This window comes from Nyctibius grandis, chromosome 3, assembly GCF_013368605.1.
Source record: "Nyctibius grandis isolate bNycGra1 chromosome 3, bNycGra1.pri, whole genome shotgun sequence".
In the NCBI taxonomy this organism is placed as follows: domain Eukaryota; kingdom Metazoa; phylum Chordata; class Aves; order Nyctibiiformes; family Nyctibiidae; genus Nyctibius; species Nyctibius grandis.
Window position 1 is genome coordinate 75,823,987 of NC_090660.1, and position 25,532 is coordinate 75,849,518.

General features: G+C 40.0%; 1 protein-coding gene across 6 annotated transcripts in view; it reads left to right on the forward strand.

The window, feature by feature from the left end:
* The window catches only part of SULF1 (sulfatase 1), a 222,340-nt gene that overhangs the window by 192,357 nt on the left and 4,451 nt on the right, over window positions 1-25,532 (forward strand). For 2 of the 6 annotated variants that reach the window (XM_068396020.1, XM_068396019.1), the window contains 9 exons: window positions 10,966-11,182; window positions 15,143-15,389; window positions 17,150-17,246; window positions 17,332-17,426; window positions 17,841-17,906; window positions 18,381-18,553; window positions 20,904-21,046; window positions 21,150-21,273; window positions 22,174-22,280. In XM_068396020.1, the coding sequence (XP_068252121.1) occupies window positions 10,966-11,182; window positions 15,143-15,389; window positions 17,150-17,246; window positions 17,332-17,426; window positions 17,841-17,906; window positions 18,381-18,553; window positions 20,904-21,046; window positions 21,150-21,273; window positions 22,174-22,280 (1,269 nt within the window). Of the gene's footprint in view, window positions 1-10,965; window positions 11,183-15,142; window positions 15,390-17,149; window positions 17,247-17,331; window positions 17,427-17,840; window positions 17,907-18,380; window positions 18,554-20,903; window positions 21,047-21,149; window positions 21,274-21,586; window positions 21,625-22,081; window positions 22,281-25,532 lie in introns of those variants that run through there. The other 4 variants (XR_011047795.1, XM_068396021.1, XM_068396022.1 and 1 more) reach the window with 4 other exon arrangements.

Below are 25,532 nucleotides of genomic sequence, written 5' to 3' on the forward strand. Positions count from 1 at the left end.
GTTTCAGCTTGTGCCCATTGCCCCTTGTCCTGTCACTGAGCACCACTGAGAAGAGTCTGGCCCCCTACTCTTGACACCCACTCCTAAGGGATTTGTAAGCATTGATAAGTTCCCCTCTCAGTCTTCTCTTCTCCAAGCGGAACAGACCCAGTTCTCTCAGCCTCTCCTCATAAGAGAGATGTTCCAGTCCTCTGATCATCTTTGTAGCCCTTTGCTGGACTCTCTCCAGTAATTCCTTATCTTTCTTGAACTGGGGGGCTCGGTTAACATCACTTAAATTAGAATCACCTTTGTAGAATGAGTGATCGCTGACAGATTTTTAAATAATGAAATTACTGGTTTGTGGGAAGTTGCTGCTAAATGTCTGGAGCAAAGAATAAGTATTTGGTGAATTAACACACCAAGGTACTGTCTAGTACATTTAGAGCTTGTTCGTCATTTAAATTTACTTCAGTCAATATCTAGTTCGTTTGAAACATAGAACGCATTTGGGAGCTGAAAAAGAAGAAAATTTTTTTTTCCTGTATTAAAATGAGGTGTGATCCTGAGACCTGCTTGTTCCAAAATCTCCAAGGACGTGGTATTCAGTAAAATAATTGCTTCGGCTTATTTTCAATTTAATAAGTAACAGCTAAATAAAAAAAAATAAAAGAAAGAAAAAAGAACTTGGCATAGTAAAGACAAAGACACTTTTTTTAATTAAAAGTTTCAAAATTTCAAGTTCTAAATGACTCTTTGCCAAAAAAAGATAGGAAGTTTAGATTATAGATTACATTTAGCTGCAAATCAGTAAGGCTTATGTGTTACCAAAAAAAAAAAGTTTTGCTTCATTAAGAAAAAATAGTTATCAAATGCATATGCAAAATTAAGTTAAACTACTTTCACCATGGTTTTTTTTATTTGCATTTTTTAGCACCGCTGACAGATTGCATCACTTTCATTGTAGATCACCCTCCCCTTGCTATTTTTTTGTAATCCCTTTATGGAAGGACAGTTTCCAAAAGTTCACTAACCTCCTTGAGAGCATATCAGAAACAAGATGTGCACAACTGCATGGATATGTTCACTTTTGAGTTATGTTCAGCCAGTCATTAACTCGAGTCAGCAGTGAGCCCTTGCAGAGGAGAGGACCGTGCCTGCTGAGCTGCGTTAGCAAGAGCACAGCTAACATGTCATGGGAAGCGATTACTCACCTCTCCTTGGTGCTTGAGGGCTGCAGCTGGAGTGATGCATTTGGGTTGGGACCTCCATTAGCAGAGAAACATCGGTAAGCTGGAGCAAGTCCAGTGGAGGACCCCAGAGATGGTCAGGAAGTGCTGAGGAGGGGCAGAAGTTTGTTTAGCCAGGAGAACAGAAGGCAGAGGGGGAATCTAATTGCTCCCTTCAACTAACTAATGGCTAATTAGAGAGAAGACTGACCCAGGCTCTTCTTGGAGGTGCACAGCAAAAGGGCTATCAGCAACAAGTTGCAGCAAGGGAAAGTCTGACTAGGTGTGTGGAGAAGAATGTTACCATAAGAGCGATTAGGCACTGGAGCCCAAAGAGGCTGTGGAAGGTCCATTCAGGGATACTTTCAAAACCTAATAATATTGTTCCTGCTTTGAGGAAGAGGTTGGACTAAATGACCTCCAGATGTTCCTTCAAGCAATTGCACATGCTCTTAATTTTTTGCTTGCTTAATACCTGTACTTGAGGATTTCATGTTTTCTTCCTCCTCCTCAGCTTCACAACTTGGGAAGTGCTGTTAATTTTGTCCGTCTTGTGAGTTATGGGTCACCTGCCTGTATCATATATGAATACAGACTAGATTTTGGCTTCCGCCCTGACCCAGCTCTTGACCTGTGCTCACCCACAGTACAGCCTGTCCCATCACACCCAGGCCAGGTTCACTCCCCCTGCAAAGGGAACAGCAGCAGGGTGGGCTCTCTGCTTAGCTTTGGGGCTTGGGGCAGGGTAGAAGTTTCCTTTGTCCCTCCTTCACATCCCAAAGAGTGCTGCAAGAAGTTATGATGGGAACCGGAGGTTTCCTTTGTAGTTTATATGCCAAATTTGTCACCAGTTTACGTGGTGTTACTCACTGAGGTCACCTGATTGAGCACAGTTGGTTTAGTAGTGACTGTTGATGGGTTTTAGCACTTAAATGGTTTGCAGGTTCATTTTATATTTTGTTGATACATATTTCCCCTCTCAGCTTTACTGTAATAAGGTTCACAGTACAGAAATATCTGTTCATCTGCAACATTGCTACTGCTGCTGTTGTTTTAAAATGGGAAATAATCAGTGCAAACTTTTAACTAAAACTTTGTTAATTTTCCAATAGAGCAGAAATAATAGCACGTGAACAAATGTTTCTCTGGGTTAATACAACCTTATCATGACACAAATCTCCTCTCAGATTTCCACTGAAATAACCTGAGATGAGAATATAAGTTAGTTCGGGAGGTTTGGAGGCAAGCTGCTCTTAAATCCTCTGGCAGGTTATTTTTGTTGAACTCGCTCCATCTTCTCACTCATGAAATTCTTTGGATACTTAGCAAATATCAAATCAAAGCATGTTAACTGTGTTTTCATTTATACTTTTTCTTTCTCTCTTCCCTTACCTAAATGTGTAATTAATGAGTTGAGTTAATTCATAAGTATTTATTCTTTTTCTCTCCACCAGTCTGAATCATAGGAATTTTCCTGAGGCATAATTTTGACTTTTGGGACTTAACACTGTTTCCCAGATAGCTGTTACCCAGATAGCTGTTACTTTTTAGAGGTCTTGTGACTGACAGGCTGGGTGTCTCCAGTGTACTGTTCAATCCATTATTTATAATCAGTATCAAATCTGTAGCCAAACATGCATTTTTATCCTCTTACAAAAATTACACAAACCACAACCTTATTTCAAAATTTTCCCAATAGTGGAAAAAAAAAAAAGCCACCCTCCCAAAATGAGGACTGTGAAGCTTTGTGTTTAAAATTTCAGCTCTTAGGTTGGATGACTCAGCAACCAAACCCAGACACAGGTCTGTTTATTTTATGGGCATACATCTCCTACCATCTGCTCAGCAATACCTGCCAATTTGTGAACAGCAAAGGTCTGCAACTTGTAAAGACCTGTGGTCTGCTGCCAGCTCCAACGAGCACTGACAGTGAGCAGAATGGAAAAATGCATCGTGCTGCCTGTGTTGGTCTGACATGCATGCCCATGAACTCAAAATGAGCTAGACAGGTATAATGCTGTAGCCACTAACCATCCTTGTGCTCTTTTTTCATGCATCTCAGCTTTAGAGATGCAGAGTATTGTGTCTCTTCCTGAGGAAGTGTATCCCAAAACTGCCTTAAAGAAATAATGTTCCACTTGGAGAATATGCCTGAAGACTATACAGTGAGATTTTAGTTAGATTAGGTCTCAGTGCATTTTACAGTGATTTAAGGCTTTACAAGGTAGTCACTGGAGACATGTTGCTGAATCCAAGCATCAGCTCTGCGGTAAATGCGCGAGATTCTTCTGGCTCTCATCCAAAGAGCATGTTATGTAGTCTGTACATACCTCTTATTTCTCACATATCCTTTGCCATTTAAAAATCTAGTGTAATAATTTAATTTTAATGTTCATATTCATATTTATCACATTATCATATCAGCATTCAGTTGAAAGCATGTCTATTTGTAATGCTAAAAGAACACTTGCCATCAATCAGCTTACAGATAATATTGTAAAGGAAATTAGAATGGGGCTTATTAGGTGTAGTCTGGTTGGCTCAAGTATCTATGTTCTCATAAAATAAATATCACAGACCATACATTTGTAAAGGTCAGCTTTATGACCAGCTGCGGAGTACGAATAAAAACACATAAGCCAGTAAGAACTGGCCAGAAGTGTCAGATGGCTGTCCAGCAACTGACAGCCAGACCCCGAGCACCCACTAAAACCTAACTAAAATTATGATATGGTATATAAACATCACTCATGGATCCTCCCGGTTTCAGAACAACCTCCCGACAGCTGCAGAGAGTCGAAAGACACTAGTGTTCGGCGTTTTTACCAGAATGTTAGTTTGAAGCTGGCTCTTCTTTGCCACCTGCCCATTGATACCACCTTTTCTTAATCATAATTCAGCAGAGCATCTATGCACAGGCTTAACTGCAAGCATATGTGTTTGGGACCAGTCACGTGCTTTCATGAACAGCTCTTGCAGCTATTGCTCTCTTTAGATGCTGCAGAGTCATCCCTCACAGTTGACAGAAACATGCCTGCAACACAGTTGCTCAAGAATTCCTAAGAATTGCCAGAAATTGTTATTCCATGTTAAAATACCACTCTGTTTGAGTTAAAACCAAATATGAAGATAAGTTCCTTTATCTCTAAAAACAATCCTTCAAAGCATGGTATTTCATATTTCAGCCTAAATATTTCACATTTCAGCCTAAATATTTAAGTTTCCTATTAAACAGAGGGCAGTTTTTTCCAGATTTGACAATTCTTCAAATTTAAGCAATTCTTAATCTGAAGTACCAGCTCTATTCTGGATAAAATCCAGAGATATTCCAGTCTGGGAAGATCACTGGTTTCACTGGTTTCCTTTCTTTCAGTTAATAACTGTGTTCAGCGTTTTTACCACCATCTTATCAGTGTTCTCTAACAGAAAGATTTTTTGGTAGAATTGCACCTTAAAAAGCAATTTTATGTACCAAAAATGTTTAGACAGAAAACATAGATTATGCAAGAATCATTTTTAGCACTTTCCATAGTACTCCTTTGAGGTTCTCTTTTTGCAGAGTTTCCATTTTAAAGTATCCAGTGAAATATAATATAAACTAAGTCCTGTGCAAATTAAATTTATATGACCCAATAGTAACTGATTATTATTGGTGTTGTTATTTATAACTGAAAGGCTAAATTTATCCTTTTCATTGTCTCCTATTTGTTTGCACCTGAGAGTGGATGTTTATTGGATAACAACAGAGGTCTGTTGATGCTGAGTTGTAACTACAGACAAGCTAATAGATTTGGTAGAGAATGCTATGGAAGTGAAATATTTGATGTCTCGACCTAAGTGCCTACAATTCTAGAGCTGACAATGCAGTCCATGCATTTTTTATAAACTAGAGAACTGCTATAACTGCGACACTTAAAATCAATCTTGTCTATACGTCAAGAATGTGAAATTGTGTAGTCTTAAAACTTCCTAGGCTATTTTCCCTTTCTTCCATTTCTTAAATGCTGTGAGGTAGCTCAAAATCAGCAATTTTCATATAGTTATTTCTGTTGTACAGTGATTAATGAATTAATTCTTTTTTTCCTCCAATTCTGTCCCTGTGCATTTAACTGAATATATTTCTAAAGTCTGTCATATATTTCCCCCTACATTACATCAGTTCTTATAGGACAGATTGCTTCCCTATCTGTTGAACCACTGACCATTGCACTTTTCAGGAACACTTTCTCAGGGAGTAAGGCTGTGTATAAATAACCATCTTTGAATACATTCACGTCAGTAGACTCTGGAGCTGTGCATGATTCAATAGAAGGTGGCCCAGTTATGAGGGAGTGGTGCAAAAACTGGGATCTGCCCTTACAGGCAGTGCCAACCCAGTTATAAAAGGAAGAAGGAGATTTTTGTCCCACAAAAATGCCGCAATTCCAAGTTCCCTGAGTGAACTTGGCACACCATCCCTGTGAAACAGCTGCACTCGCGCGCGATGTTCAAATACTGCTGAGATATAACAACACAGATTAATATTTCCAGGAGCATTTAGGAGCCTTGGTCAGGACTAGGGTTCATGACTGCTCTGTGGGAATGCATAGAGGGCACGGCCTTAGCCCGTAAACATTTCTCAGTATTCAGGTCCAGTTCAGCAGAAATAAGCTGCTGCTGCTCTGTGGTATTTACCATAGCCAACTAATTACAGGGCACTTTTCAATATGCTGTGTGACATGGCCTCTTTGGATTGCACAGAGAAAGCAAAAACAGGACTCAGTTCTTGTTGCAGTAGCAGGCCTAAACCAGGCTCCCTTACCAGTATTATCCCATCAGGTCCCCTGACACTCACACAGATCTGGTTACTGCTAATAGAGGAAAATGGTACACCCATACACAGCCCATGATGCTATTTTCATCTAAACTGTTTTCAAATTTAGATCATACCTTTTGAAACAGGAAAAAAGGGAAATGAGATCTTGAGGACATGTTTAAATTCATGAGGTCTTCCTTTTCATGCCTTGTCTTAACATTCCCTAGGCTGAGCAATAATACTCAGTTAGTTATACATTACCAAAATGAAAAAGCACATGTAAAAATATTGTTGCCCTGTTATATTTCTGATTGCATGTTTCTCAGGGTTTCATAGCTTTGTGACAAAATCTGACAAGATATTTAACGCTGAAGTGTCTACTGCAAATACTGGGTAATTACATTTCATAGAAACCCTTAGTTTGCCTACTCTTAAGACACCTTTCATGAATTGTCTAATTAATTTCCCTTCTATATAAGGGGGCAGGAACTCTCTCAAAGCTGTCACAGTCTATTAACTAAACAAAGTTGATTTGAAATCCTGCTTAAGTGGATATTTACAGTGCAGCACATCACAATGATTCATGCTGAATGTATATTTTTATGCCTTAATTATATTCAGTAATGAAATAGACTTACTTAATTTGAAGGCAGTGGCACAAACTGATTAATACCAGGAAACTGAGACCTAAGGTAGTTATCAAGTCATTTGCTGTTGTCTTGCTCGTGTAGCTCTGTCACAACTGGAGCCCTGCCAGCAGCAGCACAAAGCAAAGCCACCAAGTACAAACAATACCCTTTTAACCAGCCCATTTGCTCCCCTTTGCTTTTGAAATGACTTTATAAGGGCAAACTTCTACCCCCAGAGGAAAATGCATCATGCCAATGACATCATCCACGGAAAAGCTCCTGCTGCAGTCCTGCTCCAGTCCAGTGTTTGCCTCCCCACAGAGGAGCAAGCACGTATACTTATGTGTTTAAGCTTCAGGTTTGGCAGAGATTAAAGCAGCTTGAGCTCCCCAATGATAGAATAGAATAGAATAGAATAGAATAGAATAGAATAGAATAGAATAGAATAGAATAAATTCAGTTGGAAGGGACCTAAAATGATCGTCTAGTCCAACTGCCTGACCACTTCAGAGCTGACCAAAAGTTAAAGCCTGTTATTAAGGGCATTGTCCAAATGCCTCTTAAACACTGGCAGGTTTGGGGCATTCACCACCTCTCTAGGGAGCCTCTTCCAGTGTTTGACCACCCTCTTGGTAAAGAAATGCTTCCTAATGTCAAGTCTGAACCTCCCCTGGCACAACTTTGAACCGTTCCTATGTGTCCTATCACTGGAACCCAGGGAGAAGAGATCAGCATCTCCCTCTCCACTTCCCTCCTCAGGAAGCTGTAGAGAGCAATGAGGTCACCCGTCAGTCTTCTTTTCTCCGAAATACAGAAACCCAAAGTTCTCAGCCGCTCCTCATAGGATGCTCAGTCCTTTCACACCTTTACCTCTCCTAAGATGCCTCTGTAATTTGCTGCCAGGGGCAGGGTGGGTGCTCTGGGAAGAGCTGGCAGGCAGCACATGCGGAGTCAGCTGGGGCCCAAGTGCATGTGCAGAACAGACCCTGCTTCAGTTTGGAGCGGCTGTGAACCAGCAAAGCCCTTCACAGCAGGATAGTCCCACCAGATTTCAGGCAGGGGGTTTCAAGACTCCGTTGGTGTGGGGGTATTAAGGATCCTCATTCATGTTTGCTTCCCCTCTGAAGTTAAATTGAGGTGGAAGGATAACTGGAAATGGGGAGCTGAGGTGAGAGGAAAATAATTGCTGGAGGCTAGGTGATGAAATGAGATGAAAGAAAGAAGAGATGAGTCAATGACAGGGAAAAAGACTGACACAGGTTTAAGTTTCACAACATGACTGAAACAATATAACAGCTTGTTTCAGCCAAATGGCAGGGTCCTGCTTTTCCTGTCCCATTAGTTGGTTTGTTTTTTTTTTAGTTCTGAGTTAGTCCTCTTTTCTCCTGCTGAGGGAGAGGATAAATCAGCACAGGGGTCCCTAAGTCAGCACGCAGCCAGAAGCAGGGACTATCCCATATTCCTATGGCAACAGTGAATAGTTAGATCAGCTTAGGTGTCTTGTGAAACATTGCCACGAGAAGGATAAACATGGGGAAAATAAAAAAAATATACAAATTAAAATTTAATGAAGACATATTTAGCTTGTGTATGTGCCAATATTTTTTTATTGATGGAGAAATGGGGACCCAGAAACCAAACCTAATACTCCTGGATTTCAAAGAATAGTTTGGTATTCATAGTGGGAAGGAAGGTAGAAAACAGGGGAGAGGAAGGGGCAGTGCATCAGTCGGAATCTTCTTTTATGTGCATTAATGCATTTTATAGATCTAAAGATGAGCAGAAGGACCATTATGACTTACTGCATAATGCACGCTCAGTGCCCGATTATGCTGGCACGGGCAGGGATTCAGGAAAGTTAGTCTAAAAATTCCTTCTTAGAACTCTGAAGCATCTTTATAATGACACTTCTAAAAGTAAAATTGAAAAAAAAAAGAGGAACTGAATCACATTTAATCCCTTTTTTAATTAATTTTAAACAGAGAACTGTTATTGGCTTGCACTAGACAGAGAGTCTTGTTTCCATGTTAGTCATAATACTGTTAAAAATTATCTAAATGGCTATTGAAGCCACTCCAGGAACCTCTTGCTATAATTAATGTTAGACAAAGAGAGTACTTACTTTAAAATGGTGCTTTTGAGACTCATTAAAAACGAGTGCCATATGTTTATAAATGTAACGCGTACCCAGTAAACACGTTACATGGAAATACAGTGGTGCAGTCAGTTCTCACCCTGCAACAATCTTCTCTTGCTGCGGTCAGAAGAGTGCACATGCTATTGCAGAATAAAACCCTGCAAAGTGTTACAGCTCTCGGACAACTTTACTTGTAGAAAGTCACCTTGTCAATTGTAGGTGTAGGTTTACACTGAAAGTCTGGGCACGAGTGTGGTTTCTCAGCCATCAGAGGTGCGCAAGTCTATGGCCTTTTACACATGGCTTAGTGTTCTGGGATCAAAGTCATGCCAACCCACAGGCAAAGTCTCTGAGCATGGGATCCATCTTTTATTTCAGCCCATGTGTTAGGCTGGAGAGTGCTCTAACGGTGCTGCGGTTCAGAGCCACATCAGCTCACTCCTCAGGTTATCGGGTCAGCAAATCTACCTGAGGCTTAGGGTTTTTTTCTTCATTCTTCAATGAGCTTGACAGCACCCCCAAAACAGTCCAGAGCAGCCATTAATGGAAGCAGTTAACGGAAGAGACTTACCAAAATGTGTGTGCTCTGATATTGGTGTCCATTTCAAAAATTAGTTAAGTTGGGACTCCATTAGGACCAGCATCTAGCTGTCGTCTTATTATTATTGAGGCAAGAGAAAGCTACGCTACTCAGTCACGGGAACCAAAAAAGGAAGCATTATAGGGAAACTTAGCCGAAACTGCAACTAAAAGGTTCCAGTTATCAACAGCATTATTAAGTTTTGTCCTCTATATTATTCAGCCAAACTTACTTGCTTTGTATGCAAAGTGTGGTCATTGTGGCTTAAGATGCACAAGTGCACAAAACTCACTGGGTAATAGTAATTTATAGCTGAATTCAAATGATAAATAAACATGGCTATTTCTAGTTCTCCCTGTTGTTATTTGGACTACAACTGACTTAAAATCTTCACAGGCTTCTTAGCTTGTGTAGGGTGTTACAAGTGCCAGCTATAACCCAGCAGCCATATATGGCAAGCTTTGGACATGGGCAAAGGAGCTCTGATCTGTCAGCACCTATTCATGTTTTAAAAAAAAATTATGTTTAGCTTTTTTAAGACAGTTCAGTGTGGAAAGGAAATTAAAGTCCCAATTGCTTTTTAATTTGAAATGTGAAGGCAGTGGGATCCACTGGAAAAATGCACCTGGAATCTTCCATCTGGTTCAGTGATGTTGATAATCAAGTCAGACAGATATTGTGCAGACAAGCTGGAAAAAACTCTGTTTCCTCTCATTCTCCTGCACTTGGTCTGATACTCAGCACGTGTACGATCCCTTTTACAGGTACTCCATCCAGGCTGCACCTTTTTCTCCCAAGGCTGATACAAATCTCAAGACTTAGGTATCCAAAGGAGTTTATCCAAGCTAATTTATTTGTTTACTATCCCTGAGGTTCCTCCCCTCCCTTGCACCTGCTGGGTGTAGGGAGGCTGGCTGGGGCTATCGCGCTTTCAGGCTCCTCCTTTCTCACATAAAATATAATGAGACAGCAATGTTTGCAGGTCTGAGTGGCATGGCTTGCAAGGGCTTGTGTTAGGGTGCAGGTCCTAAATCTGACCACTGGTAAGGAAATAAACTGCATGTTGTTAGTGGTTTATGTATTTTTCTATAAATCACATCCACAATTTGTCCTTTTCTTTGCCAAGAACTGAACCCTACAACTGAACCAGTCCTTCTTCATCTGTGGGTATTTTTTATTTTCCCCTGAATCATGTTAGAAATTCCAAGTCACAGAACAAAGAAATAGAGTTTGTTTTTTCAAAGAAAAAAAAGAGTTGGTGAAAACAGCCCTGTCAGCTGTACTCTGAGGCTCAGTAAATTAAGACTTTTTACTTGCTCCTTTCAGGGATGTGTTTAGTCTAGATACTGTTGATTTATATATCTTTTGGCTGGGCTGTATTTTTTTAATGCCGATTTGCAGTGATTTCATTCAAGCTTATGTTTGCCTAGCATGAAAGAGATGTTGAAAAGAATGTGAGTGAATTTAGTCCCTTGAAATGTTTCCCTTCCCAGTTTGTTATTTGGGAAACTGCTTAATTTTTAAAGACATTTTCCTGTCTTGTTTTACAATCCACCTGAAAGTAGCAGGGGTTTGGAATGCTGCGTGAAAATCATCTTTATTTCTCTCTCTCACAGAAGTGGCAGTGCACAGAGGATGCTTCCGGCAAACTTCGAATTCACAAGTGTAAGGTATCTAGCGACATACTCGCCATCAGAAAAAGGACCCGCAGCATACACTCCCGGGGGTACAGCAGTAAAGACAAAGACTGCAACTGTGGAGACACTGATTACCGAAACAGCAGGACCCAAAGGAAAAATCAAAGGCAGTTCTTGAGAAACCCTAATGCGCAAAGTAAGTGTTATCTGATCTCTTGGACTCTGAGGCAAAGAGCAGGGGGGAAATGACTGGCAGAGTGTTGGCTTACCGGTGTACTCTTGCTTTCACCTCCATGTCTAATGAATACAGCCGTAATTGGCAGTCAGGTTCTACATAATTGCCTCTGTAATAATGATGAAAATAACAATAATATTTATCCTTTGGATCACAGCAAGGAATAGTCTTCAGGCTGGTGGTGGCGGTGGCGGTGGCATTGGTGGTGGATTTGGTGGCTGTGGTGGTGGTGGCAGTGGTGGTTGTGGCAGTGGTGATGGTGGCGGTCGTGGTGGTGGTGGCAGCAATGGTGGCAGTGGTGATGGTGGCGGTGGTGGCAGTGGCGGTGGTAGCAGTGGCAGTGGTGATGGTGGTGGTGGTGGCGGTGGCGATGGTGGCAGTGGTGGCAGTAGCAGTGGTGATGGTGGCGGTGGCAGTGATGGCGGTGATAGTGGTGGTGGCGGTGGTGATGGTGGCAGTGGTGGTGGTGGCAGTAGCAGTGGTGATGGTGGCGGTGGCAGTGGTGGTGGCGGTGGCAATGGTGGCAGTGGTGGTGGCAGTGGCAGTGGTGGCAGTGGCAGTGGTGGCGGTGGTGGCGGTGGTGGCAGTGGTGATGGTGGCGGTGGTGGCAGTGGTGGCGGTGTTGGCAGTGGTGGTGGTGGCGGCGGTGGTGATGGTGGCGGTGGTGGCGGTGTTCGCGGTGTTGGTGGTGGTGGCGGTGGCGGTGGTGACAGTGGCGGTGGTGACAGTGGCAGTGGTGATGGTGGCAGTGGTGGCAGTAGCAGTGGTGATGGTGGCAGTAGAGGCAGTGGTGGCAGTGGCAGCGGTGGTGGCGGTGGCGGTGGTGGCGGTGGTGATGCTCTGGTGCCACCTATCGCGCTGCCCGGACATGACAACCCGGTGACAGCCGCAGATCAAGCGGTGCCGTTATTTGCTAAGACGGTGAGAGCGAGTGATGTCCTTGCCTCGTTGACACTGAAGTCACTCGCCGTTTGGTGACAGCCGTCTCTTCCATGGGGCACCGCAGGGCCGTGGCTGCTCTCGGGCCGCAGTTCTGCTCGGCTGTCACTGCCCGGCAAGTGAGCGCCGGGATCCCCGCAGGGACACGAGTGGGATCGCAGTGTCCTCTAGTGGAGCGTGGGCTGAAGGGCACGTACCAGCGGGTTTTAGGACAGCAGCACTGGGATTTGTTTCTGCTAATGATTTCTACAAAAGAAGCGTATTGAAAAAGCCGTTATTTTAAATGGAGCAAGTATTTTCTTCTGTCTGCCCAGCGACGAAAGTGAAGTTCTGTAGCTGTAGCAATACAAGTGGATCTTGATTTCAGACTTTGTTCAAGACCGAGCTGTATTCTCCTGCTCTCTATCTAGAATACTAGACTAGGGAGTGAAATAAAGATGGGTCTTTAAAACAGGAAGATAGTGAAGTCATATGAGAATCGCAAAAGTTAGAAGATGCTGCACAGATGTCTATGAAATAAGAAAATAATGTTGATATAATTCAAAATATTTCCTGATTTAAAACTTCACCCACTCTCGATGTGAACAAGAATCCCTGGTATTCTTTATACATTCAACCACAATATTGTCTGCCTTGAGTTGTCTCATCGTTCAGACTAAATGTTGCGTTGGTATAATTTTTCTTCCATTTGTTTATTATCATAGAATTGTTTTGGTTGGAAAAGACCTTTAAGATCATCAAGTCCAACCTTTAACCTAACACTACCAAGTCAACCACTAAACCATATCCCTAAGCACCACATCTACTCATTTTTTAAGTACTTCCAGGGATGGTGACTCCACCACTTCCCTGGGCAGCCTGTTCCACTGCTTGACAACCCTTTCAGTGAAGAAATTTTTCCCGATATCCAATCTAAACCTCCCCTGGTGCAATTTGAGGCCGTTTCCTTTCATCCTATCACTTGTTATGTGAGAGACTAACAACCAGCCTCCTTTCAGGTAGTTGTAGAGAGTGATAAGGTCTCCCCTCAGCCTTCTTTTCTTCAGGCTAAACTTCTCCAATTCCCTCAGCCGCTCTTCATAAGGCTTGTTCTCTAGACCCTTCACCAGCTTTATTGCCCTTCTTATGATCTAAGGAACTTCACAGTGTGTACAGGAGGCCTCTCCTAAAAAGTCCACGTGTCACAGACTGCCAGAGTGATTCTCAAACGGGAATGTTCCCCCAAGTGATATTTTCAAGGGGAGATACCTGTTGTGTACCTTGGAAAGAGAAGGTCTTGCCAGCACTCCAGCAAGGGCTGAATGGGGATTGCAACTCGGGGTGGAGGGGGGAAAGTGACTTGGGGAAAAAGGGAAGGTATGGAAAACATATGAAATGGGCATCAGAAAAAGTCCACCTGTTACGATTTTCTTCTTTACAACATTCTTCTTCGTCTTCCCTCCTCCTCCTCCAAATCCGCCTTAGCACTCATCTAGGTAGAGCAGAGAAAGACTCATGATGATGAGACATTGTTAAGGGAATGACTAGTTCAGGCCTCAGATGACACTTATATGCTTATATATTCCAGACTCTTTCAGTGACTTAATGCATAATATCATCAGATACTGCTACAATGCCAGAAATTGTCCCATCTGACCCTATGAATCTTTCTGCATTATTTTATTAAAGAGCAATATGGGTATTAATCAGAAAGATGCTTTGAAACTAGGGTTTTTCTCTTCAGGAAGATGAATGTCTTCATTGACTTGACTGTGAAGCCTTTTTCACCTGACAGCAGGCAGCCACTGAACCAGTTTAGAAGGACAGAGTGGTTTGAATGAAGAGGTGAATGAGGCTCACTATCTGCACTTCTAAAAGATCCTTGCGGGAAAGGTTCAGTGTGAATCTCTCAAAGACACTAACACAAAAACTGCGGTAGAACAGACACTACCTGCCACAGGCAGTACTTTCTTACAGCTCCCGGTTTATTCTGCTATGTGAATTATTATTAACTGTTAGGTGATGAAGGTGTGCTCAGCATAGAGGTAACAAATGGAAATGCCCTACAACTGATCTTTACAAGCTGAAATACGTATTTCTAAGGTTCTGTGTGTGTGGTTTTGCTAGACAGAATATGCTTTGGTGTGGTATTGGCTGTGGATTTTAGCAGCTTGTTTGGGACAAGTGCATTTAGCAAAAGAAGTAAGAAGTGTAAGGTCTTCCAGATTGAGCCCAAGCACAGGTATTCTTGTACATAGCATTAAAAAAATCCTCAGAGTTCATTGTCTTAATTAATCTGACTCGTATACATTTCTGTACTTGCAGAACTCCAAGACAGTTACTAAAAGAGCTGTAACCCTACTAAGTTCAGAGCTTTCAATGGGTAAAAGTGACACAATAAATTTCACTGTAGCTCTACAATGCAGCAAGTTTTTGGTGGTTTATGACTTGTACACATAGATATAGATGATGTGTGTGTCAAAGTATATATATAGATATAGATACAAATACACTGATATATGATGGGTTTTTGCTCTTTCAATGCCGACCTTTAAAAAGGAAAATGTGTTATCCTTTTTAAAACTCATTTTTATTCTAAAGCATAAGTCAAACATATCACATGCCAGTTTACAGGTGGTGACCTTGCTTCATAGTACTGAGCAGTTTAATTTTCTAAAGTCGTTTCTAATCCTGTGGTCTCTGATTTTTCGAGCGTCTCTGGATATCTGATTTCTAAGATACTGATTTGAATTGGAGATACAGATGCTAACTGTGGCTTCAGGTCAGTCTTGCAAACCTTGAAGCAATCGGAATTTCATGCCACAAATGAAAGTGTGGGCCCCAACATATCAAAAAATCATTACGGGTTTCTGTAAAGCCACAGAAAAAATAAGTTGTTTTTACTGAACAGCATTCTTGCTCTTTGGAGTATGCTTTGTGTTCATGGCACAGGTCATGTAGATATGTATATGCAACCAGGAACATTTCTTTCTTCTGCTTCAGAATACAAACCCCGATTTGTTCACACTCGCCAAACCCGGTCCTTGTCTGTGGAATTTGAAGGTGAAATTTACGACATAAATCTGGAAGAGGAAGAACTGCAGGTATTAAAGACCAAAAGTATCACCAAGCGTCACGATGCTGAAAATGAGGAAGAAGCAGAGGAAACCGATGGTGCTCCTGGTGACGCAATGATTGCTGATGGCACTGATGCGATTAGTCAACCCAACTCTGTCAGAGTGACGCACAAGTACAATTGCTTTTTCTGTGTTTTTTTTTTTCTCTTAAAATGAAATATTCATTTTCTAATTGTATTCTCCCTCTTTCCATTTCTTATGATTTTATGGTTACAATATTTAAGAAACTTAAAACTGTCATCGTAGATTTTAGATAAACCTGAGTTGTACTTGTTAGTAGGTAGAATCATTTAACTTTAGTATGTGTGTTTTAAAGGGAGGCATGTAGTTTAGGATTTAGTTCTGAGGAGGAGTAGGCATCTCCAGAGGGAGATTCATCCTCCGTATCGAAACATTCATCTCATGATGGATTAATCACTCTGTGAAGCTGACACTCCTGCTGTTCTTTATAAAGTCTAGGCTACCAGCTTAGCATAGAGGCTTAAATTTGAGACGACTGAAATCCCACTCTAAATGAGGACAGATTAGATCAGTTACTTCATCTTTCTTAATGCTTAGTTGCTTGCAGCCACTAACATTAGCTGAGTTACATTAGACCTATTTATCCCTGAAGAGACCATCCTGGAAGATGCTTAGATTTCAATTTTTAGCCCTACGCTAAATCTGAATGAAAAGACAAAAATCTCAGAAATATTTTTTAGTTTAAAAAAGCTAATATGATTGATCTGAAAACCCAGGCACGCAGATGCAGGCAACAAAAATCTTCTATTTTATCCTTTCTGTTGTGTTTAAAATATAAATACCATTTCTTTCTTTTATTTTTTTTTAAACATCAAGGAAAACATAAAATTTAATTTTTAATAAGTAAAAATCATCCTTTTTTTATATTGATAATTTCCATCCATGGCATTAATAAAGCCTTAAATAGCTTTCTGGAAAGCTATTTCTCCATAAAGTGTTTTGACTTTTACTGTATACAGTATTGTTTTCAGAATTCTTTGAGTGAAGAAAAAACCATAATGGGATAACATGGGAATAAATAAGCCTCTAAATCTTCCTTTCTGCTATTCTTCTCAAAAAATTAAAAGAAGGATAAAGCAGGACCCAAGAAAGGTTGTGTCTATAAAACTGGAATATTTCCATAATTAAGGAATTTCTGTTTGTCAGCATGGAGACTTAGAAAGCCCAGCCTGTAGTCTGCTGGATTGTCTATCTCAGTGCACCGCCTTGGCTTGCCACGTGTTTTTTTTTTCTCTTAGTAGAGCTGTTTTTTCAAACACTGTTATGAACATTTTTGTCATTGCACCACTTTTTAACTTGAGTGTTCTGTTGCCTTTTTTTTAACGACTTATTTGAACTTTTTGCTCTAACTTTTATTCTTATTGATCCTTATTGATTATCTGGATCTTTAGCCCATTGACTGTATGTTCTGTTCTTGACTGTTTTGCATACTTGGAATATGAGTCACATTCATATGGCAAGAGGGATATATTTCTCCGCAGCTGGTGGTAAAATAAGAAATGGCACATTTGGTTAACAAGAGGCTTTAAATTCTGAACAGATTTTTTTTTTCAGTTTCAATTTCACTTCTGATTGGTTTAAGAATCTCCAAGATGGCATTGCCGTTGCACTGTCACTTAGCAGGCCCAGAGTATCTGTCATGGATGAGGATTTTTTTATTATTATTTTGCAGAGAAATCAGATTGAAGCAATTATTAATATTATTAAGTCAACATGAGAAGACCTTGTAGAGTTTATTTATTTATTAATAGAGTATAACAAAGAATTGATTAGGAATGTTAGAAGAGAAGAAATGGGTAGGCAATTGGGAAACCACTGACCTTTTTCATATTTGTTAAACTCATGTCTACAGATGTTTTATTCTTCCAAATGACACTATTCACTGTGAGAGGGAGCTGTACCAATCTGCCAGAGCCTGGAAGGACCACAAAGCTTACATTGATAAGGAGGTAAGAGGTATTTTAAAATCTGAGTGAAGACTTTGCACTGCTACCTTTTCAAAGAATAATTCTGACTCGGAAATATTCTTTGCAGATTGAAGCTCTCCAAGACAAAATTAAGAATTTGAGGGAAGTTAGAGGACACCTAAAAAGAAGAAAACCAGATGAATGTGATTGTAGTAAACAGAGGTAAGAGAAATGGCATTCAACACTGAAAGCTACACTGATTGCTAAGGCTTACACATTTTCCAAGTTTTTTGAGATGGAAAAGAAAGAACATAAGCTTTATTGATATTTATAACCACTGTAGGTACCCATTTTAGTTAGATACCTTTTAAGAGTAAATACTGTGAATCAAAAGAAGATAAATATTAAAATTTTAAGATTAAATATGTTTGTATTCTACTTATTTGAACCCAATTGTAGTTTTGTTACAGCCTAGCATAGGATCACTCACACAGATATAACTTCTTTAAATTGTGAAAAATCGTAAGTCATTATGTGTAGTTCCTTAAGAAAATGTCAAAGATGGTATGTTTCTGGTTTGGTTTTGTGTTGAAAATGGTTTCATGACTTGATAATTCCTAATAATTTTCCGTGTAGCTATTACAACAAAGAGAAAGGGGTAAAGGCCCAAGAGAAACTCAAGAGCCATCTTCATCCCTTCAAGTAAGATTGTTATTATCCTCTCACTCTCTCAGCTGGCTTTTTGGTGTTTGGAGAAATATAATTTTGGGGGGTTGGGTTTTTTTTGTGGAGAGTTGAGGGAAACAAAAGGTGACATATAGCAAGCTCTCACAAGAAACCTTCAGTAGTTTTGAACAGACTTGTGAAAGTTTATGGACAATATTTTTAAAATCTGTTGATAGAAAATGCGTGAAATTAATCATTTCAGAAGCTGACTGTCCTCATGATTGTTAAAAAGATCCAGTTAAACCTAAATGCAACAGTGCATCAGTTCTCATGCTTACTGAAGAGAACACCTTGTCGTAACAGCTGGGGTGGAAGCTGAGCTAGAAGAAGGGCATAATCTCCTCCTCTCACCATTAAAAAAAGCAAGAAAGATGGAAAAACTGCTAGTGTTGTTGTTAACCAAATAAAGGCTGTTCTCTGTCAGCCGTACCCAACTTTCTCTCTGAACAGAGAAGCAGCACAGGAAGTGGATGGCAAACTCCAGCTGTTCAAAGAGAACCGGAGAAGGAAGAAAGAAAGGAAGGGGAAAAAGCGCCAGAAGAAGGGAGACGAGTGTAGCCTTCCTGGACTGACGTGTTTTACCCACGACAACAACCACTGGCAAACAGCACCATTCTGGAACTGTAAGTCTTATGTCCATGTGCAGATGTGATCTAGGTTATTCTGCTGTGTTACAGAGCTTCCACTTCATGCAATCAGAGCATTATTTTGAAGAACTGGCACTTAGTGATGCTGCTGCTGCCGTTATTCCGAACTATGAAGGAAGAATGTCACTTGAGTATGCTTGTAATTGTTGCATTGCTTGTTTATATGAAATTATCACAAGAGGCTCGATGCTAAACACTAAAGAAATAAAAAGGAGAATTTGCCTCTAAAACATAGACTTTCATAGCCAGCCACTGAGATTTATGGCACCTCTTGGAGATCAAGATGACAAAATATTTCATAGGAATTTTAATTGGGTTTCCGGTTATTAATAATAACTTTATTCTTCCAGTTGTCACAAATCCTTTCTGGGACTTGACCTTTTACGTTGTCACAAACTTCAGCACATAAAAGGTCTACTTTAATTTTATCATTTGGATGTTTTAGTGTATCATAAACAACTTACCTTATTGTGAAGAAAATACAGATACTTTCCCTTATGAATTCTTCCCATTATTCCCATCTTTTATATTCTAAAAGAATTTACAAATCACAACTGTGGAATGCTCACTTGGTGTATAAGAACAAAATATTATAGCTAGAAGATATTTTAACTTCCTTTAAACTTCAGGGTGTATAGATAACAATCCTATTGAGGCATGCTTCAGCATTTCTCGGTATTCAGCATTAACAAAACAACACCTTTCTCTTCTTTGTTTGTGAAGGAAGAAAAGTGATTGAAAACTTCACTTTCAAAAACTTCAAGATCAAATGATGATTAAGTTACCACATATTTGACTTCAAGCAGAAAATTTGCTAGATGTAATTTTTCATTTGGAGAAAGATGTTGTCTCCTAGTAATAACCTGTTCTGATTGCACTAGGGCTTCTGCTAATACACTTTTTATAATCTAAGATGTTCCTAAAGCAGTCATATGCATGATTTTTGTTTTAAAGACAACAATTAAATTGGCTCATTGCTTTTTAACTGTGGAGTAACAAACAGTTATGAAAAGCGTTCTCATATTGCTGTGCATTCTGGCAAGGTTCCAGCAACAGTCATGGGGTAAAAAAATATCCCTTTGATGCAGTCCATAACTTAAAGAAGAGTTAATGTATTGATTCACATTACACAGATAAGAAGGTCCAATACCATTACTATTTTTACAAAGTTTGTTCAAAACATTGATACTGGTACAGCTAGTCACAGAACTAATAATAAATCTAAATAAATCTAAATAGAAATCTAAGGCAATATTAATATTTTATTATTGGAATTAAAGAGACATTCTTCTACAGCAAAACTCTGTTAGCAGTTTGTTTGAAAATTAAGAGAGATACCTTACAGCCTTTTCTGCTGGCAGAACAAGATTATAGACAAGATATACCCAGGTCGCCTCTATGGCTGCTCCCATCGCTGGGACACCTGGATCCAGGTGTCTTCAGTCTGGAGTGGAAGCCTACTCTAGGTTTCCCCAGGTTGTAAAGTGAAAACAAGATGTCATCCAGTTACACTGCTTGGGATTGTCCTACAAAGGCCTGACTGAACGATTCAATTTCCCTCTTATTTGTATATCAAATAAATGAAGTGAGGGATTGCAGTTCAAAATAATAGTTAAGTGGAAAACTCAAGCCAGTAAGGGAGAGCTGCTTAAAATGAGGCATAGGATTATCCATTGGTCTCCCTTTCCACCTTGCTTCTTCCATCTTTCCTGCATTCAAGGTGCCAGGCAGGCTCCCTGCTTGCAAACCCATCTCTTCACTGCCTAATCTCTCTCGCTTGCCTCACTCCCATACACTGCTTCATGCTTTCTCATCTGCTGTGTCATTTCCATCTCACTTATGATATCAACTAGTAGTTTGACCTTCCTCTGTAGCGCTTACAATTCTGTAATTTTCTGTTGTACTTGCATGTCAGAGGCTCCACTAGGTTAAGGCTACTTAGTGTTGGGGAAAACGGTATCCTGATATATATATAGCAAGCAATTCCAATGAATCCTGTATACAAATCTGAAGGATCAGGATTTGTGTTGTTTTTTTGCCTGGATTCTGCTTAATTCCAATAAACTGTATATCACTCAGAACAGAATATGTCTTATTAACTATGGGATTCATTATCTTCTGCTTTCGTTAACTGTATGTTTGTGAAAATTACGTGTTAGCAACATTTATTCTGTTTTAGATGAGAATCTAACATTATTTAAATAGAAGATTTTAAAAAAATTGATCTAGACTTTAAGTACATGAAAACCTATAGAAGTTGCACTAGTAGAAGAAACAAGCACATTATTTTTCACTGAAAACTAATAACTTGTTTCTTTAATTACAGTGGGCTCTTTCTGTGCTTGCACAAGCTCGAATAACAACACTTACTGGTGTTTGCGAACAGTTAATGACACCCACAATTTTCTCTTTTGTGAGTTTGCAACTGGTTTCTTGGAATATTTTGATATGAACACTGATCCCTATCAGGTAAACCCCTTTCCCTGTTACAAAATGATGTTCACCAAACTCCTCTAGGGTTTTTTTATTTCTGTTAACAAGTATTTTTTCCCTCCATTCCTCTTTTTCTCAGCTGACGAATACAGTACACACAGTGGAAAGAGGCATTTTGAATCAATTACATATACAGCTAATGGAACTGAGAAGTTGTCAAGGTTATAAGCAGTGCAATCCGAGGCCAAAGGGACTTGAAACAGGTACAAGAAAAATAGAAGTGTTTATTTCCATTTTATTCCTTTTTTTAATTTGCTTAAGTACTAATTGTATCCATGAAATGTTGCTCTCCTAAGTGTTGCTCTGAATAGTTTGTAATGATCCACATACACTATCCTGCACAACCCCACGAGCAGGAAGCTTCTTTGCAAGTTTGCACAGGTTGTTCTAGACAGATACTGATGGCAAACAATATCATCTGACAAAAATGCTGCAGAAAGCTTATAATGTTATCTGAGCTAATCAATAACAAGCATATGCACATCTTCATAGTCATAACTCTTTTCTCTGTTGCAGGGTTTATTTGGTTAGTTTTTGCCTCCCAGTAGCAGGTGAGGTATTAAATCCTGTGTTTATTCCAACTGCTGTCTGCCTGTACGAACAGCTTCAGGCTCTGCAAGCAACTGAGACTTAACATTGCGAACTTCTAATCATCAGCAGTAGTCTCCTCCATTTTTGAGGAAAGAAATACTTCTTTGCAAGAGTCTTTGAGTACAAAAATAGCTGGTATTTATACTTCATAACTCTGGAATTCATTGCACTTAAATTCGGTTGATTGAATATTGTGATTTTTTTTTTCAGGAATATTCCCCTCTACACAATTTGTGGTGTTGCATCTTTGTCCCTCTTTCTTCAGCTACAAATGTTTCTCTTTTTTTACAATATCTAATTGTTTGGGGGTTTTATTATTTTTAAAAATTGTGGATTTTCAGTTCTTTTGTATAAAACTTCCAGGATATCTTTGTTGGACTGCAGCTCTGTCTTTATTTAACACAGTACATTTCTTTTTAGGAATTAGATGCTGTGCATGGAAAACTACATTGTGAATGGTTTTACAAGTTCTAAACACTAACAAAAGTTACTCTTGTATTTTCCTATATCAGGAAATAAAGATGGAGGAAGCTATGATCCACACAGGTATCCACACTTTTTTATTCTCCTCAGCAGCTTCTTTCCAAATAATTGCATGACTCCAGTCCATTTCAACTAATGTCTGTATCCTGCCATGTTGCACACAGCATAGCTTTTGATGCATGCATTTTCTAACTACTCTACACTGAACCTGGCCATTGTTTTTTTAGATCTACCATTCTGCATTTAACGTAGCTCATTGTCATAGCAAGACTTCATACAGTTCATATTTCATGCCTGTATTTCTTAGATGTTTATCCAGGGTAAATGACACAAAAAGAATCACCTCTTTTGGGTTGTTTTCTTGTTATTGGGTTGACTTCGGATGGGTTGGGTTTTTTTCTGGTTTTCTTCAGGAAGTCTGTACAGCTGCTTTTTAAACATAAACCAAATGTGCTTAAAAAGCTTTCTGAGGTATATGTATCCAAAGGGCCTAATCAAACCTATGGAAGTAAAGTAAAATCTTCTCACTGGCTTTGGGAAATGTTGGCAGATGTTGCTTTAAGCAAAAGCAGTGCTCCACGTGAGCAGCATGTGCTCAGAAGGCAGCAGGAGACAGTTCAATATAAGTGTGGCAGAAAGATGGGGCTCCTTTGGGCTGGGGAGGGGGCATGCTTTCAGACGAGATCACACAAGCATAAAATGAAATTTCTTAAAAAGGTTATAATATTTGAACTGAGGAAGGGCACCAGGTGAGGGTTTTTTTATACCCAATGCTTGAACCTGAGCAATACATGAAAGACTGCTGTTTGCAAGTACCTTATCATACCTACACGTTTATCATGCAGAGCCCAGTTTCTCCTGGTGGAGGAACCAGTCAAACATAAAGCAAAAGCCTGAAGAGACTGAGAAACCTCAGGTCTTAACAGTACTGCACTTGCTGTTCATTGAGCGATACTTGCACTCAGGGTGAAAAAGAGATTAAAGTCTGTCAAGCATCACATTTAGACTTGATACCTCTTCACAGTATATCAGTTTTACACATTTTCATCTCCACGCGCTTTGGTGGAGTAGCTCCTGATATACAGTGTTCACCTGAGAGGTAAACTGGGTCCAAGGAGTATACAAGTCTACATAAAACATTTTTTCACAGGGTCTTCTGAAAAGAACCTCCCAGCAGCCAGGGAACAATTAAGATAATGTACTTCAATGTTTTATAGAACTCCAATTTAAGCAGCTAATTTTTCCTTGCAGCCAATTTTGTATTTTCTCACTTGAGTAGTTTTGGGATCTAGGAAAATGATAAGCTTTCGTTTGGTTATATCCCAGTTGTTTGCATTGCTCATTACAGCCTGGTGGGAACTGGTTACTACAATGAAAGAAAGTAATCCCTGTAATTATGCTTTTAAGTCTTTAATTAGAAGACATCCCTGTAAGCATTCCTCATTTTAACTACAGATGTAACAGAGGGCATTTTTGAACTGTAGGATTGCATGAAATATTAGAGTACACAGGATTAATCTTTAAATTATATCTTGCTACACTGTTTAGTAAGGAAAACATTTTAACTTCTGATACCAAGTCAATAAACATTATGCTACTGGGATAAATAGCAGGTATATACTATAACACAAGTGATATTGCACTGTGCCATTACATTCCAGACACCCAGTTCCTGAATATACACAGGTGCTTGGGTTCAACATATTGGTCCAGGCCCCATCTTGGTGGAAATTGGTTTTCTTTTCTGAAACAAAAAATTTTCAAACAAACGAAAACCATTTATCAGGAATTGTTAAAATGATTTCTTAGAGGATCCTTGTCTTGATGCCTGCAGAGAAACCAGTGGAATAAGAAAGGAAAAACTCTGTGCTGCTAAATCATCTGAATTGCCCCTTAGGCTTCTTTCAGATCGCATAGTTTCATCACTCAGACCTGTTTCCAGTTCAAAATGCCCTGCATTAGTACAGAACTACCTGTGTTGTAAGTACAATACTGGAACAACAGGCCTGTATGGAAACAGCCAGTATAGTGCTGTTTGCTTAACACATAGGGAGAGAGCTTCAGCAGGGAAGAACTGGTGTCACCTGTGTCTGTTGATGGACAGAACATGACTCTGCAGGCATGGTTGATAACAGGATGTGGGAATTGCATACTCCTCTCTCTCCTGCTTGTCTGAGGTTTTTCAAAGCCACCAAGGAGATGATTGTACCTACTTGTCTTTAATCTCAGTGGAGATATATTCAAATCTCTTATTAGCTTTGAGACAACGCAGCCACGGATGGCATCATGGGGCTCCAGGGTATGATAACTGGAGAGTGAAGCTTAGCTAATGCTTGATTTAAAAGTTTTGCTGTGAACAGATAGTGACGATTTTTCCCTCTTTTGGGTCTACAACATAGCTGAGAAATTCCAAAATATTGATCGAGGAAACCACTGCCATGCTGTTATTCAAATGCAACTCATCTGCACTTTCCCGTTTCACACCTATTTGTAATGAGATTTCTTACAGGGGAAAACCTTTCTTTCCTCTCTCCTTCTCCTCTGTTTACTTCAATTTCAGTGGGAAACTTTTCACACTTACTGCTAAGTTGTGGAATTAAGCTGTGAGGTGACTTGCTCAGTCAACCAACACACAGTCAGCTCTAGGACTTGCTTTCCTGTTTAACATATATCAATACAAGTTATCTGTCCCATGTGTTTAAACAAGTTATTTTCTTCTGCTTGATATGAAGATCGTGGAACAATTCCCAGTGCCTTCCCAGCTGTGAAACTCCTCTGAGACTGCAGAAACAGTGCCACATTTAGAGGGGAAAAAATAGGTCCAGCATCAAGGACCGTGTAGCTCTGATTCAGTCTTTGAGGTATTTTGTATGCATACAGCAAACTCCTTGCTGATGTTACTTCTCTGCAGCTCAGCTCCATTGCCCTGCTGCTGATGCTGATGAGAAACCCTGCTACTCTTTGCTGGTCCCCAGACCTCCCCGCTGCTCACCCTGCCACTCTGGCTTGCTCAGCTCAACCCTCTGTCCCGCTGCCTGGGACAGGCAGCAGAGGCTCATCTGGGCCCAAAGGCACCTTTCTGGTCCCTGCTTTGCCCCCCACTGCCCTGGTCCATCCCCAAACAGTTACAGCTCAAATGGCAGCACTCCTGTTTCAGTTTCTGCCATCACATACCAAAACACTTTGGCCACTGGCTGTTCCTGCAGCAGTTTGTTTTCCTATACAGGCTCTGATTTGGCAAAGAAAAAAAATATGAAACTATCAATACAATTAATAATAGAGCAAAATTTAAATATTGTCGCATTTGCAGTGTGGTTAATATCTTAGAGGGTTTGATGACTAAATTCCTCAAAAATGCATCTCTTACTATATGATGTTTTCTAGGGCC